This window comes from Hyla sarda, chromosome 1, assembly GCF_029499605.1.
Source record: "Hyla sarda isolate aHylSar1 chromosome 1, aHylSar1.hap1, whole genome shotgun sequence".
NCBI classification, from domain to species: domain Eukaryota; kingdom Metazoa; phylum Chordata; class Amphibia; order Anura; family Hylidae; genus Hyla; species Hyla sarda.
This window is the reverse complement of record NC_079189.1, coordinates 448,902,364-448,923,632: the sequence shown is the minus strand read 5'-3', so window position 1 is coordinate 448,923,632 and position 21,269 is coordinate 448,902,364. Positions and strand designations below refer to the sequence as shown.

The 21,269-nt window shown below is 43.1% G+C and overlaps 1 protein-coding gene across 1 annotated transcript in view; it reads left to right on the top strand.

Moving 5' to 3' along the window:
- ADGRD1 (adhesion G protein-coupled receptor D1) overlaps positions 1-21,269 on the top strand; it is a 919,695-nt gene that overhangs the window by 602,978 nt on the left and 295,448 nt on the right. The window contains exon 19 of the mRNA XM_056533246.1: positions 9,189-9,300. Within this exon, the coding sequence (XP_056389221.1) occupies positions 9,189-9,300 (112 nt within the window). The remainder of the gene's footprint in view (positions 1-9,188; positions 9,301-21,269) is intronic.

Here is a 21,269-nt window from a genome sequence, read left to right as displayed (position 1 = left end):
AAATGGGTGACAGATGGTTGTAGAAGAGTGTACATGGGTGACAGAGGGGTGTAGAATAGTGTACATGGGTGACAGAGGGGTGTAGAATAGTGTACATGGGTGACAGATGGTTGTAGAATAGTGTACAGGGGTGACAGGTTTGTAGAGGAGTGTACATGGGTGACAGAAGGGTGTAGAATTGTGTACATGGGTGACAGATAATTGTAGAAGAGAGTACATGGGTGACAGGGGTGTTGAGGGGTGTACATGGGTGACAGATGGTTGCAGAAGAGTGTACATAGGTGACAGGGGGGTGTAGAGGAGTGCACATGGGTGACAGGTGTGTAGAGGCGTGCCCATGATTGACAGGTGTGTAGAGGAGTGCACATGGTTGACAGAGGGGTGTTGAGGGCTGTACATGGGTGACAGAGGAGTGTACATGAGTGTAGAAGAGTGTACATGGGTGACAGGGGGCATAGGGGGTGACAAAGGGGTGTACATGAGTAACAGGGATTTTGGGGGTGTAGAGGAGTGTACATGGGTGACAGAGGGGTGTACATGGGTGTAGAAGAGTGTACATGGGTGACAGGGAGGCGTAGGGAGTGACAGAGGGGTGTACATGGGTAACAGGGATGTTGGGGTGTAGAGGAGTGTACATGGGTGACAGAGGGGTGTTGAGGGGTGTACATGGGTTAGAGATATGTGTAGAAGAGTGTACATGGGTGACAGGGGGGCATAGGGGGTGACAGAGGCGTGGACAGGAATGACAAGGAGGTACCCGAGGGGTGGACAGGGATGACAAAGGGACAGATGGGTGGTGAACATGGGTGACAGGGGCAGACAAGGTGGACATGGATGACAGCAAAGTGGACAAGGGTGAAAGGGGTTAACAGAGGGGTGACAAAGGCGGGCGGACAGGGGTGACAGAGGGAAGAGGGTGCATTACCTTAATTAAGCTGAGCTGTTTTTCAATGTTCTTCTGCAGGGGGCGGGAAGATGGTCCCTGGGCCGGGAGGATGGTCCTTGGGCCATGAGGATGGATGGTCCTGGGGCTAGGAAGATGGTCCTGGGGCCGGGAGGATGGTCCGTCCTTTGGCCGAGAGGATGGTCAGTTTTGGGGCCAGGAAGATGGTCCTGGGGCCGGGAGGATGGTCCGGCACACCGTCCCCATTACATATATCCCCTTACTGGCCTGCGTGCCTGTGACTCTGTGTGCGCAGTGCACTTGTACACGCAATGCGCATGCAGGCTTCCCTTCCCCCCCCTGCACCACCGTAATTCACAGGCACGCAGGCCAGGGCGGTAGATTTTTTTTTTTTTATTGCTGGAGCGTCGCGGTACCCCGGTTGGGAATCACTGATATAGGTCATGTTATATCTAGGCATTATGCTGTATTTATAGTATTTATGTCACTGCAGGGTTAAGAGTGTGCACTTCTATAGTGGTAGAATTACTCTAATCACTGTTTATGTGGTTTTAGTGCTCAGAGAAACTACAGGGTGGGCCATTTATTTATTAATAAAATGGGAATGGTTGGTGATATTAACGTCCTGTTTGTGGCACATTAGTATATGTGAGGGGGGAAACTTTTCAAGATGGGTGGTGACCATGGCGGCTATTTTGAAGTCGGTCATTTTGAATCCAACTTTTGTTTTTTCAATAGGAAGAGGGTCATGTTTCACAAGAAAAACAATGATGTGCTTGGTTTTAACGTAACTTTATTCTTTCATGAGTTATTTACAAGTTTCTGACCACTTATAAAATGTGTTCAATGTGCTGCCCATTGTGTTGGATTGTCAATGCAACCCTCTTCTCCCACTCTTCACACACTGATGGCAACACCGCAGGAGAAATACTAGCACAGGCTTCCAGTATCCGTAGTTTCAGGTGCTGAACATCTCATATCTTCACAGCATAGACAATTGCCTTCAGATGACCCCAAAGATAAAAGTCTAAGGGGGTCAGATCGGGAGACCTTGGGGGCCATTCAACTGGCCCACGAGGACCAATCCACTTTCCAGGAAACTGTTCATCTAGGAATGCTCGGACCTGACACCCATAATGTGGTGGTGCACCATCTTGCTGGAAAAACTCAGGGAACGTGCCAGCTTCAGTGCATAAAGAGGGAAACACATCATCATGTAACAATTTCCCGTATCCAGTGGCCTTGAGGTTTCCATTGATGAAGAATGGCCCCACTATCTTTGTACCCCATATACCACACCATACCATCAATTTTTGAGATGTGCAGCACCTGAAACTATGGATACTGGAAGCCTGTGCTAGCATTTCTCCTGCGATGTTGATATCAGTGTGTGAAGAGTGGGAGAAGAGGGTTGCATTGACAGTCCAACACAATGGACAGCACATTGAACACATTTTATAAGTGGTCAGAAACTTGTAAATAACTCATGAAAGAATAAAGTTATGTTAAAACCAAGCACATCATTGTTTTTCTTGTGAAATGCCCAATAAGTTTGATGTGTCACATGACCCTCTTCCAATTGAAAAAACTAAAGTTGGATTCAAAATGGCCGCTATGGTCACCACCCATCTTGAAAAGTTTCCTCCCTCACATATACTAATGTGCCACAAACAGGAAGTTAATATCACCAACTATTCCCATTTTATTAAGGTGTTTCCATATAAATGGCCCACCCTGTAGTTTAGAACGCTGTAATTATTACATTACATATTAAGAGACACTAATGGCCTGAACGAGGTGAAAATCCAGATATACTCTTGAAATAAGTTTGCAACCAAGATCATTAGACGCAACATGAAATATTTTAATCTTGTTTTTTGGTTTTGTCTAAACCTGAGATTGTATTTTATTTCAGTTATTGGGGGAAAATGTTTCCATATGAAAATATCTGTAAAGAGACATATTTGGAATCTATTTATTTATTGCCTTGCCCATTACAATTTATATTTACTATGTCCACTCAGTTTTGTTTTTAGACTATTTTCTACCTTGGCACTAACTTTATAATTTTCAACACATTAAAGCTTAAAGGGATACTTTGCCCCTAGACATCTTATCCCCTATCCAAAGGATAGGGGATAAGATGTCTGATTGCGGGGGGTCCCGCTGCTGGGGATGCCCTCGATCTTGGCTGCAGCACCCCAGATATCCGCTGCATGGAACGAACTTTGCTCTGTGCCGGATGACTGGGGATGCGGGGCGGAGGCTCGTGATGTCACAGCCATGCCCCCTAAATGCAAGTCTATGGGAGGGGGCTGCAGGGAGATTGCGGCATGCTGTAGGGACCCCCGCGATCAGACATCTTATCCCCTTTGCCCTTCTGCTCCACGGGAGGTTTCTGTTCTCCCTGAGCTCGCCTTAGTACAAAACCATTTAAGCATGCTTTAATAACACATATTCAAAGGAAAGCCTATCAGATTCTCTGATTGGTCTCTTTTCAGCAGTGTCGACCCATAGCCCATGCAATGCATAGTCCATTTTCATATACACAGATGTGCCGGCTGGTGACTGGCTCATCCACCTTTATGTAAAGACAGCTGCACCTTTGCTGCAGTTTTACCCTTTTTGTTTCCTTTGTAAGATCTTGTGGTCTTTTTGCCTTAATTGACAAATAGTATGTTGTTTTGTAGTGTCTGTTCTTGTCTGTATATGTAGCCTCAGAAATGTTAGGTACTGTAGAATATAGTGATGCTATATAAGTAAAGATTATTATTACTATTATTATTATGTTTATGTTAATGACCCTACTTTCTGTAGATAATAGATTAATAATAGGTTATAGATTAAAGCCTACACCTCTTAAATTAACCATTACTTCCACATGATATTTTGGATACCAGTGAAGAAAGAAGACAATGCATTCACAAAGTTTACGACCGGGCACAAATCACCATTAAACCTACAATTTATATACAGTGATTTTAACTCGGTAAAATGAGACAGACGGAGAATTGTTCTTTGGAGACAGCTGAATGAAGATCTCACATTTAATATTCCCTGTGCAGTCAGACCTCAGTGAATCAGTACATTGTGCAAAGTGAAAAAAATGGAAACCGTTCAGGCAACTAAAACAACGTTCTAGATTAATCCCTGGACATTTAACACATTTAGCAGAAGGTTTTGACCCACCGGACTTTTGGAAGTGTTGGTGAATTGTTTATGAATACCATCTGCACCATAGAGATGTGTTGCCAGGGTGGTATCGTTTTATTAGATTGTCACTGGAGGCTATAGAAATGTTAACACATAAAAAAAAGGAATGCTTGCAGATCTGCATTGAGGTTAAAGGGAGCTTGTCCAAGAATTACATTTATCACTATTACTGTTGGCAAAAGTCATGATTTTGTGATGGCCTTACAGACAAGGGACAAACATTTTTTGTGAATAGTTAATAGCCCTGGCATAATGGAGTTGCAGAGTTCACTTAATACTGTACATTGTAAATGGTTCCATATGGATGGTGATAAATTCATGGGCTAGGCATTGTAATATTGGCACTCCCGTGAAGGATGGATTTGTATAAGCTTCTCTTTGGCATTCTCATAAATAAGCAGTGTGTGAATTGAATACTGCACATAAACCATCTGTTCTTATAAAGGATATTTGATGCTTTGTGGCCTTAGTCCTCATGCATCTTAGCCTTTTTTTTATTTTTTTTAATTTAAGCTATAGTTTCAAATGTTTCTGTAAAGCTGTCCTTAATTCTCCAATAGCCCCCAATTGGATGTATGTTTAAAGGGGTACTTCGGTGGAAAACTGTTTTTTTTTTTAAATTTATTTATTTTTAAATTAACTGGTGCCAGAAAGTTAAACAGGTTTATAAATTACTTCTTTAAAAAAATCTTAATCCTTCCAGTACTTATTAGCTGCTGAATACTACAGAGGAAATTATTTTATTTTTGGAACACAGTGCTCTCTGCTGAATCACGGGCAAAATGCTCTCTGCTGACATCTCTGTCCATTTTAAGAACTGTCCAGAGTAGGAGAAAATCCCCAGAGCAAACATATGCTGCTCTGGACAGTTCCTAAAATGCAGCGGCGTAGCGTGGGTTGTCAGCACCTGGGGCAAGGCAAGTAATTTGCGCCCCCTAACCCGTGGATTTTAGCACTCGAGTCTCTTTTACTAGATTAGTTAAAGAAGCCCTTACCCCCTAAGCACATGTATTGTTTGTTATGAAAATACTTTGCTTACATCAAGTTATGTTGAGCTGGAGCAGCTACATATGGATCTAAATCTGTCTCATCACTGTTGAACCAACCAAACTTCAATCCATCTGGTCAGCTCAACATGCCAGTCTTGACCTGCAGAACCGGGAACATCCCAATGAAACTTCAGTTTTGGAGATGCTCTGCTAGCACTACACAGCCAGCCCACTGAGCCCAGTACTACTCCAGTCAGTCCTGACTCCTGTCACTCGTGTCTCCTACCTTTTTTTTTCACTGGCTGTCCCGGACCCGATCACAGCAGTCAGCAGGCTAGGCTTTCTCCTCCAGGTCCTCCTAGGTTTTCCTCCTGCAGCGTCTGTCACCACTGGCTCCCTCTCTCCTCTCTGGCCTGTGTCACCTGCCTGCCGCCGCTGCCAGCTTCTTCTTGCTGCTGCCTGGTCTGGTCTGGTGTGCTTCTCTCCCGTGCTCAGCGCTGCGCTGGGCGGCCACTGCACTGTCCCTCCCCCAGATAGTCCCTCGCTCTCTCTTCGCACCCCCCCCCCCCTCCACAGTGGGCGGCGACCTGGCGGCTCGGATCGGATTCGCACAGCCAGCACTGCAGAGAGAGTGAGTGAGCCAGGCATGGGCAGAGAGCTGCGAGTGCGAGCGCGCCCCCCCCCCCAGATGTTGCGCCCAGTGCGGCTGGCCCCCCCTGCACCCCCCACGCTACACCTATGCTAAAATGGACATAGATGTCAGCAGACAGCACTGTGATCGTGATTCAGCAGAGACACTGTGTTCCAAAAAGAAAATAATTTTGTCTGTAGTATTCAGCAACTAATAACTGGAAGGATTAAGATTTAAGTACTGGAAGGATTAACATTTTTTAATAGAAGTAAATTACAAATCTGTTTAACTTTCTGGCACCAGTTGATTAAAAAAAATAAAAACTAAAGTTTTCCACTGGAGTACCCTTTTAAATAAAGAAATTGGCTCTACACTTTTATTTTCACAATAACTAAATAAATTAACAAATTAACTAATTAATTCACTTTCTAATATAAACCATATTTTTGTTAGCACTTTTTTTCCCGGTTCTGTGAATGCAGCCATCAGTGTAAACAATTGATGTTTTCCTTCTGGTTGCCATAGACAAATTGTTGCAGCCTTGTGCTAAAATAAAGAAAAAAATAAAGTTTTCCCCTATCAATCTGCAGTTTTGCTATTTTGTCAAAAATGAAAATTTTTATTTTTAACCTTTGCTATGACACTTGAAATTTTGCTCTGGGGCTCTTGATCATCTTAGAGATGTTTCTACACCTTGATCAGAGTCACCCGTGGTAAAGTCAGTTGAAGGGACATAAAAGAAGTTCAGAACAAACAGGACTCTTTCCAGAGCTGTAAGTATTTGGGGAGAAGGACCTTGGTAAAAGAGGTGACCAAGAACACAGCGGACAGTTTGGCTGGGCTACAAAAATTTTGTGGGAAAAACCTCAGCCAGGGCCAAAAGTTACCTTCCAACAAGGCCATGACCCTTAGATCAAGGTGTAAAAAAATTGCCACTTTATAAAAGGGTAAGAATAGAGCAATTTTAGATTTTTTTAAAGTAGTTATTTAAGTACTAACATAAAACAAAGCTTAAATGGGTACTCCAAAGAGGATAGTGGATTAGTTGTCTGATCGCGGGGGTCCCTCCGCCCCGCATCGACAGTCATCCGGCATGGAGCGAAGTTTTCTCCGTGCACCGGATGTCTGGGGGATAAGATGTCTAGGGGTAGAGCACCCCTTTAATCTTCTAAAAGTTGAAAAATTGTATGTTTTTTTTTTTAAATCTTGTATATAGTTGATTGTCACTTGTATCACATGGCTATCTACCAGAATAAAAGGACCCTTGTCATTGTAATCCTGTCTGTGATTATGAGATGACTGCAGAAGAGTGATCTCTTCAAAACAGGAGAATTAAACAATGTTAACATTATAGTTTTAAAAATATGTTTAACATAGCAATTGATCAAGTCATTAAGTCATTATTTTAGGATGCATTTCTTATAAGATTTTATTGGGATCAAATACTGTACATGTTAAATTGTTAAATTAAATGGTCACTTTTGTTTCAACAAGCTTTGCATCAATCAGTAGAACAAACATATGTAAGAAACTTTTTAATTTATGTTGTCAGAGAAAAACACTCTGGGCCTCATTTACTAAGCTGAAACCGACCAGTTTTTGTCTGGTTATTTTGGCGCAGAGTGTCTGAGACATGTCTGCACCAGTGTGCACCTGAAAAATCTGACAAACCCGACATTGCACTGTGAAAAGCTGAAAAAGGGGCGTGATCTATCGCAAAGGGGGCATGGCTGGCCTAACAAGGGGCATGATTTCACAACTCGACCGATTTACTATTGAATTTACAGAAAATCCTGTGGGTAAATGGCTGGAAATATCCACCTAGAAAAAGCTGGTCAGAAAATGTTCCCGACTTTTCCCAATAGTAAATAGAGAGGAATCCTGCAAGTCTGAAACAACTTTTCTCACTAGTAAAAACCCAACGCTCTTAGTATATGAGGCCCTTTATCTTTTCTTTTCATGCCCCCCCCCCCCTTCAACTAACTTTGATGAAAATTTTTTTTTTACAACAGCCCGCTCCTGTCATGTCTTTACAGGGGATCGTGACATCCTGCCTATACAAATCTATGGAGGGGAGAGGGGAGAGGGGCAAGGAGATGGGAAGTATAGTTATTTGAGAGCCAGGAGCTGCAAAAAATGCAAAAAAGACTACACAGACGGTACTGTAAGCCCCCATGGCTTGAGTCACAGCTTAGATTGATTACTACTACTCTATAATGTCCTTTATGCAGCTGCTGCTTCTTATGGTGTACTATAAAGACACAGGTGAGAATAATCCTCTCTCCTGTGTTTGATTGCAGTGTATGGGAGACATCATAGAGGTAAGGTTCAACCCACCAACTCAGGGAATACTAACATTTAGAGATGATAAGAAATCTGAAGACAAATGCCATATACAACTTATATAATGTCCAGAAATAATGCTTATTCTAATGTACACACACACACACACACACACACACAATAGCTTATCCTGACTATGTAATGAAACAGCTTACTGAAAAATGGAAATGTTCAAATTTGAAATTTTTTCTACATTTCCAAGAGGAGTCACATAGGAATTGCCTAACATAGAGTTCTAAGAAAATATGATTTAGAATTAATAATTTTTGAAGAATGTTAGTATTTATTGAGACAGACTTGTCAAAAATGCTGACTGGTAATCTTTGACAGAAAATCTATTGGAGCTTTGCATTTCCATGTAGAGATATAGGTAGCGTAAAAGAAGCTCATATAAGGGAGTTTGTCGATAATATAAAATGTATTTATTTAATATACTTTATGTAACATTGTAATATTCTTAATGTAATATTTTTAAATATTAATTCTTACAGCCTATAGGAGATAACTACCCTGTGAGTAAATTTCTGATCCTTTAAGGGGCCTTGAAACCTTGGTTGTCAACTAAATGTATGATGGTATTCTATAGACACCACTATGTCCTCAAGACAGCGCTATTATCTGTATGAGATGCCTACTAGCTGGATTGCCAAAAAGACAATTAGTGGCGGTGTACATCTACTCAATAAATAAATGTCATGGCATCTACAAAGTTATTGTTTTCTATTTTTCTTTCTTTTTGAAGTTCTCCTAAAAACAAAATGATTTTACTGTTTTCAGAAAACCATACAGAGGTTTCCATCAAGGCAGTTAACAGATAAACTAAACAGTAATGTGCAATTAAGATAATAGACAAAGATGTGATCTTAAAGCACTATTCATCTATATACTGAATGTTCTTCTTGCTAGCACAGTCATTTCCTATTGGCTGTCTCCAAGGAGTTAAGAAGAGTGGGAGTGTAATAGCTGCATTGTCTCTATTCATCTCACATTTACATTCAGATTATTATCTGTTTTTAAAAGGCCAGACACTTTTCGCTTATGTAAATAACAAATATGTTGTGCTCCTAAAACTGACTGTGGTATTTCTTGTTTATGTTGTGTATTACAGCTCAGTGAGCACAATCCGAAATCAACGGTATCATATCCACGCTAACCTCTCATTCGCAATATTGGTTGCACAGATCCTGCTCCTTATCAGCTTTTCCTTTGTGCCTGGAACGGTGAGTGAATATTTAAAAGATTAATATCTAAAGATCTCTTATAGTTGTAATGGGGACCCTTGTTTTACTCTTTATATGCTGTCTCTTAGATGGTTATATAGCATAATGCCATCTCTCTAAAAGTATCCTGCATAGAGCTACCTAATAGCGAACTTTAGCCCAGTTTTTTTATGGGCATTGGATTGCAATATATCTCCTCAAGGAACATAAACAGTCCCTTTGGTACAGTTCCACCTATAGGTAACTACTATATTTTCATTATATATTGGAGGTACAGTGGGGGCAAAAAAGTATTTATTCTCTGTAAGAGGCCTGTAATTTTTATCATAGATATACCTCAACTATGAGAGACATAATGAGAAAAAAATATCCATAAAATCCCATTGTCTGATTTTTTTATTATTTATTTGCAAATTATGGTGGAAAATAAGTATTTGGTCAATAAAAAAAGTTAATCTCAATACTTTGTTACATACCCTTTGTTGGCAATGGTCAATTGTTTCCTTAAATTCTTTAAGTCTTCACAAGGTTTCCACACACTGTTGCTGGTATTTTGGCCCATTTTCCATGCTGATCTCCTCTAGAGCTGTGATGTTTTGGGGCTATTGCTGGGCAAAAAAAGACTTTCAACTTCCTCCAAAGGTTTTCTATGGGGTTGAAATCTGAAGACTGGCTAGGCCACTCCAGGACCTTGAAATGCTTCTTACAAAGCCACTCCTTCATTGCCCGGGCGGTGTGTTTGGGATCATTGTCAAACTACCAACAATAGGCCAATGAACGCATACAGAGGTATCCAAATCAGCAAAAATGTAACCCCTAGGGGTTAACAAAAACCTCTATATAAGTATGTGTTCTATTAAAATATAACTTTTATTACCAAAATATAAAATAGGTGAGAACCAAAATCACACAATTAAAACCACTAACCCAATGACATCACAATTGTGTCACATAACAGCCACATCACTTGACCACAAGTAAACACATTGGTCACTTAATGCTTAATTAAAGTGTGCTAAGAAACGCTCACTTGGTGACACTAGCTCAATAGTTTGAATTATCAGTTACTGCCACTAGGGTTATAAGTTAAATAATGTGAATTATGGGTGCTCAACAACCATCAAGGGGTAAACCTTTATTTACACCCTTTATGGTAAGGACAATTAACTCCATTGTCTAACTTAGCACATCATTCCCCAGAGCAACACTGCCAAATAAGGGACCATACCATTTGCACATCACTCCTAAGAGTAACACAGCCAAGTGATAGGACCGTATGGCTCATTTCATATTTATGTATCTCGAAAACTCTGCACAGTGTCCAGTACCCTGCTGTGCACCGCAGGTCCGGACTTATTAGGCTTATGATCGCCAACTATTTAATTCCTAGAGATACAGTTTATAGACATTGGCATAGGTTTTGGGAGAGCATTTAAAAGGTATAACTGTCACACCCCGACATGTTTCGCCACTCACGTGGCTTTATCAAGGAGATTGACAGCATGCAAGTTATATTTTTATGGAATCATTGTCATGCTGAAAGACCCAGCCACGTTTTATCTTCAATGCCCTTGCTGATGGAAGGAGTTTTTCACTCAAAATCTCACGATACATGGCCCCATTCATTCTTTCCTTTACACAGATCAGCCATCCTGGTCCCTTAGTAGAAAAACAGCCCCAAAACATGATGTTTTCACCCCCATGCTTCACAGTAGGTATGGTGTTCTTTGAATGCAACTCAGCATTCTTTCTCCTCCAAACACGATGAGTTGAGTTTTTACCAAAAAGTTCTACTTTGGTTTCATCTGACCATATGACATTCTCCCAAAACTTTTCTGAAGCATCCAAATGCTCTCTAGCAAACTTTAGGCTTAAACAGGCTTAAGCTGGCTTTAACACGTCTTGCACTGCATGATTTGAGTCCCTGGTGGCCTAGTGTGTTACTGATGGTAGCCTTTGTTACTTTGGTCCCAGCTCTCTGCAGGTCATTCACTACATCCCCCCATGTGGTTCTGGGATTTTTGCTCATCGTTCTTTTGATCATTTTGACCCCACGGGGTGAGATCTTGCGTGGAGCCCCAGATCGAGGGAAATTATCAGTGGTCTTGTATGTCTTCTATTTTCTAATAAGTGCTCCCACAGTTGATTTCTTCACATCAAGCTGCTTGCCTATTCCAGATTCAGTCTTCCCAGCCTGGTGCAGGTCTACAAACTTGTTTCTGGTATCCTTCGACTGCTCTTTGGTCTTGGGCATAGTGGAGTTTGGAGTGTGACTGTTTGAGGTTGTGGACATATGTCTTTTATACTGATAACAAGTTCAAACAGGTGTGATTAATACAGGTAATGAGTGGAGGACAGAGAAGACTATTAAAGAAGAAGTTACAGGTGTAACACTCACGTTTCAGAAGACAGGAACCCCGGTGGATGTGGATCCGCTGTTCCTGTGTGGCAAATGACTCGGACCGTACCAGGGAGCGGAGTCTAAGGTGCTGCTGGTTTTCACCAGAGCCTGCTGCAAAGCGGGATGGACTTGCTGCGGCAGGCGCCACGCAGGTAGCTACCCCTGGCACGGCTCGACCACAGAGGCGGCTGAGGAGATGCGAGGCACAGGAGGGATAAGGCAGCTGCGAGTCTAGATAGCAGAAGGTCAGATCAGGCAGCACGGTTGCGTAGTCAGGACGTAGCAGGAGGTCAATAGGCAGGCGGCTGAGAAGCCAGGTCAGGTCACAAATCTGGTTCAGATACACAGCAACGCAGAAACAGGAATGCTTTCTCTCAGGCTCAAGGCAACAAAGATCTGGCAGGGGAGTGAGTGAATCACACTAATGAGCGCATTGGCCCTTTAAATCTTAAAGCTCCGGTGCTCGCGTGCTCTAGGGGACGGGGACACACATGCCGGAGCCGTGAGGCAGAGGCTGGGGCAGGAGAAGCACCAGGTGAGTGATGGACTGAGGCTCGCATGTGGGCGCGTCCCGCGATGCGAGTTCCAGCCCCGCCAGCAGCAGGTAATGGGACCATGCGCTCACGGCCAGCGTGTGTGGCCGGAGTTAAAAAACATAACAACAGGTCTGTGAGAGCCAGAAATCTTGCTTGTTTTTAGGTGACCAAATACTTCTTTTTCACCATAATTTGCACATAAATTCTTTAAAAATCAGACAACGTGATTTTATGGATTTTTTTCTCATTATGTCTCATAGTTGAGGTATAGCTATCATGAAAATTACAGGTCTCTCTTATCTTTTTAAGTGGGAGAACTTGCAAAATTGGTGGCTGACTAAACACTTTTTTATCCCACTGTATATGCGATTCATAACAGTAACATGAAAGATATGGCTGACATGCAAACTCAACATTTTATTGTCTAGAAACCTTATAAAGGTAATTCATCTGTCCAAAGAAAAATACTTTATTAGGTTTTACTCTCCTTTCATCTCAACTCACTCAACTAGTCTGGTCCATCAAAGACCAGCTATTCTGGTCAAATCCTACAGAAGTACTACTGTAGCAAAAACTGCTAAAAAGTTAATACTGGCTATGATAGAAATATGTCAAAACAAATGATTTATAGCCAGTGGGCATGTGAGTGTCCGAACTGGACCATAGAGCAATGGAAATGGAAGACGACAAAAGGAAATGTGTTATTTATTCAGGGAGTAGGGTCAAAGTTCAATCTCTGTTGCTGTGGAAATGGAAGAAGGTAATTTGGTCTGATGAATCATATTCTTTTACATCATATGGACATCTAGGCTTGGGTGTGCTAGAGATGAAATTATTACATATGTTAGGGATGAAACTATTATGGGAAAAAAGCTAACCGACAGTGTGGTGCTCTGGTGCATGTTTACTTTGGGCCCTGACATGCTTGTGGATGTAAGTTTCATGTGTACTACCTACCTGAATATTGTTGCAGACCAACTATTCTCTTTCATGGCAATTTTATTCCCTGATGGTACTGGCCGCTTTCAGCTGTATAATACACCATGCTACATAACAAAAAAATGTTCAGGAAAGGTTTTAGGAACAGGACAAAAGTTCATAGTATTGACCTCAATATTTCTCAGACCTGATCAAGTATCTGTGGGTTTTAGAAGTCCATTCCATTGAGCCCTGTCTTGTAACAGATTTGCAAATTTCTAGGTGCCAGATATATCACAGGACACCATCAAAGGTCTTGTGAAATACATGTCTAGATGGGTGAAAGCTATTTTGGAGGCAAAAAAGAGAGACCTATGCAATATTAGGCAGGACATTTTAATGATAGTTGTACTGATGTAATGTCACACGGTAGGGTGGGGTCACTAACCTGGTGATCTCTTGTGAGCTCAACAATCCTTTTGTCAAAGAAGCTGTCCCCATAGTGCAAAGTGCAAGAATGGGACTTCTGAACACATAGCATTAGGTGCAACATCTCGCACACTTTTATCAAACTTTTGAAGCACAAGATAGAATATTATAGTTTATGGTGCAGATGAATGAGTATTAGGTGACTGTCCTTTTAAAGGTTCCTTTTGCAGTGGATTTACTTGAGAGGTGCTGTTAGCACATGTAGTTATAGTGACTAATGTAGTGGCAGATGCAGAAAAAATACAGATTACACAAAGTCCAATTAGCTTCTTCTCTACTGATGGAGATACAGTATACACAGGTTGGCTTACTGTGGTGCAATCTATGTACCGTCTTTACTGGACTTTTGTTGCAAGGACGATACCCAGAGAGACATTCACAGGAACATTTGTTGATGTGACACCAGCACTAATTCCTACCATAGGTCACTGAAGAGATTAGTGTACACAGAGGGACCCTTGTTCAGCATTATTCTCCTTTGACTATGACAAAAATCCTTCTTAGGGCTGAAGCTTTAAAGCATTTTATCCACACAGTAAGGGCTACAACAGGACAGTCACTGTTATGGTCAGTTCCATGTTTTAGTTTGGCTAAAATCATCACAGGTGCTGAGGACAGCTGGTTAATGGGCTTTAGGACAATATGTAACTCAGTGTGCAGGCAGAGGGTGTGAGCTACCTGTACCTTTGATGGAGTTGGAGAACTGTGATTTATAGCCTCAAAAAGGGACAGTTTGTGTGAGTGTCGCATGTGATTACTGTTTTGTTGGGTGGCTTGTAGTGGGCCACCAGTGTAGCTAGGAAATATTACTGTAGTTAGTGCTTGGAAAAGCAGGAATTTGCTTAGTGTGTAAAATCTGTATTTTTTACTTGATGAAAAATATAAACAGGAAAAGCCTTGTTTAAACTTTCTTCTGTGTCCCTGTCTTCCACTGCAATTTGCCTTGATCTACAGAGCTAAGCTCCCTCAAGATATATAGATCATTAATGCATTTTTCAGTTAGAACAACATACTGACAAATATATAGCATGCATAGAATACATGTATTCCAATAAATGTTTTGCTCATGGGTGTTTTGAATCAGTGTAACATAAAGGAATATGTCTTTTAGAAGGAAGAGCCAATAATACTTTGATGCCAAAATGTAAAATGTCTTATATTTAAATAAATGGAAGAAATCATGGAAAAATGGAACCTGGGTTAAAATAGTACATTGTATATCTATTTTACGGCTATTCAGTTCATCAGCTCTGTTTGACAGGTTTCAGATGAAATCTCATACTGTCTTAAAGTTTATAATTAGAGTTTATATAATCCTACCCATAATGTCAAAGTATCGTGGGGCTGAAAACTCTAAGACTTGACATTTAAAAAAACAGAAGTAGAAAGCTAAATTCTACAAATATGTAATTTATGTTTGTAGAATATAAAGGTTTTTTCTTTCACGTTATTTCTTTAAAGCATGCCCTGGCAAATAAGTGAAGAAAATATAAACTTGGAAGTTAAGTCTGGCTAAACAAGCCAAAATGAATGTTTGTTGCACAGACCAATTGTATTTGTAGTCAGCTGGCCAAATGTAGCATAACTAAGTATCAAGGATCCAAAGAGATTTTCAATAAACCCCTAGGAGAGCTATGGCCAATGTTTTGTATGTCGTAATGTTCTCCATCTGCCAAACCTAGGAGGCAATAAGCTCCATTTACCAAGTAGACTATTTAACTGTCCCTAAAGCCTTACTTACTCCCACACTGCTTTAATTGTTGGTACTTGTGGGTGTTATTGTGTATAAAAGATACGTGATTCAGTCTTTTCCAAAAACGAGATATATTCAGAATAATTTATAAACTCATGACAGCTTAGTCAGCCACACAATGACATCTAACATTTCAGCAAATATACATGACTATATGTCAGACTGCATTAGCTGTCTAATTCACAGAGTCTATATGGGGATTACTTAAGGTGAAAGCATGAAAACTACAGTAAAAGCTTTATGAAAATGTTCATCATTTTTGTTGAGGTTTTCTCATTATTGAGAAAATGACTTTTTTAAAGGGATACTTCTAGGTAACACTGTGTTTTATGCCAGTGAGGAAACTTATTAAAACTAATCTAAAAACATGGCATATTCCTAATCTATAGGGTGTACTTTAATATTTTTAAAACTGGAGCACACAACAAAAATCTGACAGTTTTTCAGTGAACCATGAAAGGGAATTTCATAAAATGCAAATACCCTTTTAAGCTATGTACAATTGTTATCTACTCTTCTGGACCTTTTGAGTAGCTCAATAATTCTAGATCAGTCCTGCACAACTTGCCAGTAGATGAGGGCCAAATATAAAATTGGCTACATTTCTTAGGGCCACATCTCAACTGCATCTCAACTGCACTACCTCAACTGAGTCTGTTATCCCTGCCCTCTCTGTGCAGCTGGCCAAAGCAACCTGATCCTGTATGCCTCAATATCCAGGAAGGTCTTAGTTTAGTCACTGAAAGTGCAGACCTGCTTAACATTCAGGGCACTACTGCCTCGTAATTGACGGATATGATCACAATTCAAAGAATTCTAATAAAATATATGGGACTACATCATTGATCAGCTCTAAAATATTCCATGAGGCAAGTATGGCATTTTTTATAGTCTTTAATGAAAAACATTGAGTGTCCACTGCTTGTGAAATCCCCCCCCCCCCCCCCAATAAGAAAAAAAATACACACATAAAACCCCCCATGTAATTTTACATTACTGCTGGAGTAATAGGGACTCTCCATACATTACACAACAGCAGTGACCACTGACCAAGACCAGCAACATTGGAAAAAAAAGGACATGTATATAGAGCACATCAAGGTAATTGTTTTTGCAAATACATTTATTTATGAAATTTGATATCCCCTCCAGTTCATTCCCCCCCCCCCTCCTTATTGAAAGCTCCTTGGAACCTAGACTTTCGCAGTATGACCTTCCTTGACATTGAGGGTGGGAAAAACCCTATGTCAGCTGTGTGTTCCTCTGCCATTTCCGTCCTCTTTGTAGGGCTCTCTGTGATGGGGGAGGTTTAGTCGGATAGAATTCCCAACCCTCTCTGTATCTCTGTATCTTCCCTGAGCTCTCTGTAAAGGGGGGGGGGGGGGCTTAGTCAGATCTTTCCTGAGCTCTCTGTAAAGGTGGGGGGCTTAGTCGGATCTTAGTCAGGGATAGCTGGCCTGCTGCAGCAACCTGATTCTGTATGCCTAAATTTCAAGGAAGGTCCTAGTCTAATCACTAAGCTAGGACCTTCCTTAACATCGTACAAAAATGATTGCATGCCGTATGTTTTGCAGGGCTGATGTAGAACATAGTAATATTATCACATGATAAAGATTTAGAAGGGGATTTACTAAGGACCATTTAAGATGCTGGTCTTGCATGATCTCCTGCCAGTGCACAATCACACCTGTATACCTGTGGTTTCCTGTATGCCCTCATTAAAAACTTAGAGGTCGCAAAACATTTAATTACACCCCCTTCGTGGGAGGTCCATGCCCCTTTATGCCAAGCTTCATCCAACTTGGCAAAGTGTCAAACAGTCACAAATCTATTGCGCAAACTGGGTTTTTCCACAGAAATTCGGGGACTATTTTTTAGTTTTTGCTAGGTATAGGGATGACATATGAACCCTATTTGTTTACTAGTATTTCATTTAGAAAGAAAGATCTATGCAAAAAATAACTCATGTAGTTAGATTGACTTACATACGTTAAAATACACTATGTTTTAATGTACTGCAAATCAGGCTACACAGCAACTTGAGTCACAAAAGAAGGAAATGCTGTAATGTGACCAGGACAACCCACTTGGTTAGGCAGTAACACACTGGAACTTTGCATGGCAGTACAAAATATTTGACACAATACATTTTTATGGGCCATTGTTATGGCACACGCTGGCCTAGAGCGCATGGTCCGGTCACCAATGCTGGCAGGGATGGGATTCACATCATGGGACGTCACTCACCAGGTGCTTCTCCTGCCTCCTCCTCTGCCTCTGTGCTCCGGCTCACATGTCCCCGTTCCCTAAGGCGTGCGTGCGTGGGAGCTTGGAGATTAAACTCCTTAAGGACTGAGCCCTTTTTCACCTTAAGGACTGAGTCCTTTTTTTGCAATTCTGACCACTGTCACTTTATGCTGTTACGCCGAGCGCTCCGGGTCCCCGCTCCTCCCCGGAGCGCTCGCTACACTCTCCTCTCTGCAGCGCTCCGGTCAGATCCACTGACCCGGGGCGCTGCGATACCGCCTCCAGCCGGGATGCGATTCGCGATGCGGGTAGCGCCCGCTCGCGATGCGCACCCCGGCTCCCGTACCTGACTCGCTCTCCGTCTGTCCTGTCCCGGCGCGCGCGGCCCTGCTCCCTAGGGCGCGCGCGCGCCGGGTCTTTGCGATTTAAAGGGCCACTGCGCCGCTGATTGGCGCAGTGGTTCCAATTAGTGTGATCACCTGTGCACTTCCCTATATCACCTCACTTCCCCTGCACTTCCTTGCCGGATCTTGTTGCCATCGTGCCAGTGAAAGCGTTTCCTTGTGTGTTCCTAGCCTGTGTTCCAGACCTCCTGCCGTTGCCCCTGACTACGATCCTTGCTGCCTGCCCCGACCTTCTGCTACGTCCGACCTTGCTTCTGTCTACTCCCTTGTACCGCGCCTATCTTCAGCAGCCAGAGAGGTTGAGCCGTTGCTAGTGGATACGACCTGGTCACTACCGCCGCAGCAAGACCATCCCGCTTTGCGGCGGGCTCTGGTGAAAACCAGTAGTGACTTAGAACCGATCCACTAGCACGGTCCACGCCAATCCCTCTCTGGCACAGAGGATCCACTACCTGCCAGCCGGCATCGTGACAGTAGATCCGGCCATGGATCCCGCTGAAGTTCCTCTGCCAGTTGTCGCTGACCTCACCACGGTGGTCGCCCAGCAGTCACAACAGATAGCGCAACAAGGCCAACAGCTGTCTCAACTGACCGTTATGCTACAGCAGTTACTACCACAGCTTCAGCAATCATCTCCTCCGCCAGCTCCTGCACCTCCTCCGCAGCGAGTGGCCGCTTCTGGACTACGACTATCCTTGCCGGATAAATTTGATGGGGACTCTAAGTTTTGCCGTGGCTTTCTTTCCCAATGTTCACTGCACTTGGAGATGATGTCGGACCAGTTTCCCACTGAAAGGTCTAAGGTGGCTTTCGTAGTCAGCCTTCTGTCTGGAAAAGCCCTGTCTTGGGCCACACCGCTCTGGGACCGCAATGACCCCGTCACTGCCTCTGTACACTCCTTCTTCTCGGAAATTCGAAGTGTCTTTGAGGAACCTGCCCGAGCCTCTTCTGCTGAGACTGCCCTGTTGAACCTGGTCCAGGGTAATTCTTCCGTTGGCGAGTATGCCGTACAATTCCGTACTCTTGCTTCAGAATTATCCTGGAATAATGAGGCCCTCTGCGCGACCTTTAAAAAAGGCCTATCCAGCAACATTAAAGATGTTCTGGCCGCACGAGAAATCCCTGCTAATCTACATGAACTCATTCACCTAGCCACTCGCATTGACATGCGTTTTTCCGAAAGGCGTCAGGAGCTCCGCCAGGATATGGACTCTGTTCGCACGAGGCGTTTCTTCTCCCCGGCTCCTCTCTCCTCTGGTCCCCTGCAATCTGTTCCTGTGCCTCCCGCCGTGGAGGCTATGCAGGTCGACCGGTCTCGCCTGACACCTCAAGAGAGGACACGACGCCGCATGGAGAATCTCTGCCTGTACTGTGCTAGTACCGAACACTTCCTGAAGGATTGTCCTATCCGTCCTCCCCGCCTGGAAAGACGTACGCTGACTCCGCACAAAGGTGAGACAGTCCTTGATGTCTACTCTGCTTCTCCACGTCTTACTGTGCCTGTGCGGATATCTGCCTCTGCCTTCTCCTTCTCTACTATGGCCTTCTTGGACTCCGGATCTGCAGGAAATTTTATTTTGGCCTCTCTCGTCAACAGGTTCAACATCCCGGTGACCAGTCTCGCCAGACCCCTCTACATCAATTGTGTAAACAATGAAAGATTGGACTGTACCATACGTTTCCGCACGGAGCCCCTTCTAATGTGCATCGGATCTCATCACGAGAGGATTGAACTTTTGGTCCTCCCTAATTGCACTTCTGAAATTCTCCTTGGACTTCCCTGGCTTCAACTTCATTCCCCAACCCTGGATTGGTCCACTGGGGAGATCAAGAGTTGGGGGCCCTCTTGTTCCAAGGACTGCCTAAAACCGGTTCCCAGTAACCCTTGCCGTGACTCTGTGGTTCCTCCTGTAACCGGTCTCCCTAAGGCCTATATGGACTTTGCGGATGTTTTTTGCAAAAAACAAGCTGAGACTCTACCTCCTCACAGGCCTTATGATTGTCCTATCGACCTCCTCCCGGGCACTACTCCACCCCGGGGCAGAATTTATCCTCTGTCCGCCCCAGAGACTCTTGCCATGTCTGAATACGTCCAGGAAAACTTAAAAAAGGGCTTTATCCGTAAATCCTCCTCTCCTGCCGGAGCCGGATTTTTCTTTGTGTCCAAAAAAGATGGCTCTCTACGTCCTTGCATTGACTACCGCGGTCTTAATAAAATCACGGTTAAGAACCGCTACCCCCTACCCCTCATCTCTGAACTCTTTGATCGCCTCCAAGGTGCCCACATCTTTACCAAACTGGACTTAAGAGGTGCTTATAATCTCATCCGCATCAGAGAGGGGGATGAATGGAAAACGGCATTTAACACCAGAGATGGACACTTTGAGTATCTGGTCATGCCCTTTGGCCTGTGCAACGCCCCTGCCGTCTTCCAAGACTTTGTTAATGAAATTTTTCGTGATCTCTTATACTCCTGTGTTGTTGTATATCTGGACGATATCCTGATTTTTTCTGCCAATCTAGAAGAACACCGCCAGCATGTCCGTATGGTTCTTCAGAGACTTCGTGACAATCAACTCTATGCCAAAATAGAGAAATGTCTGTTTGAATGCCAATCTCTTCCTTTCCTAGGATACTTGGTCTCTGGCCAGGGACTACAAATGGATCCAGACAAACTCTCTGCCGTCTTAGATTGGCCACGCCCCTCCGGACTCCGTGCTATCCAACGTTTTTTGGGGTTCGCCAATTATTACAGGCAATTTATTCCACATTTTTCTACCGTTGTGGCTCCTATCGTGGCTTTAACCAAAAAAAATGCCGATCCCAAGTCTTGGCCTCCTCAAGCGGAAGACGCCTTTAAACGGCTCAAGTCTGCCTTTTCTTCGGCTCCCGTGCTCTCCAGACCTGACCCATCTAAACCCTTCCTATTGGAGGTTGATGCCTCCTCAGTGGGAGCTGGAGCTGTCCTTCTACAAAAAAATTCTTCCGGGCATGCTGTTACTTGTGGTTTTTTTTCTAGGACCTTCTCTCCGGCGGAGAGGAACTACTCCATCGGGGATCGAGAGCTTCTAGCCATTAAATTAGCACTTGAGGAATGGAGGCATCTGCTGGAGGGATCAAGATTTCCAGTTATTATTTACACCGATCACAAGAACCTCTCCTACCTCCAGTCTGCCCAACGGCTGAATCCTCGCCAGGCCAGGTGGTCTTTGTTCTTTGCC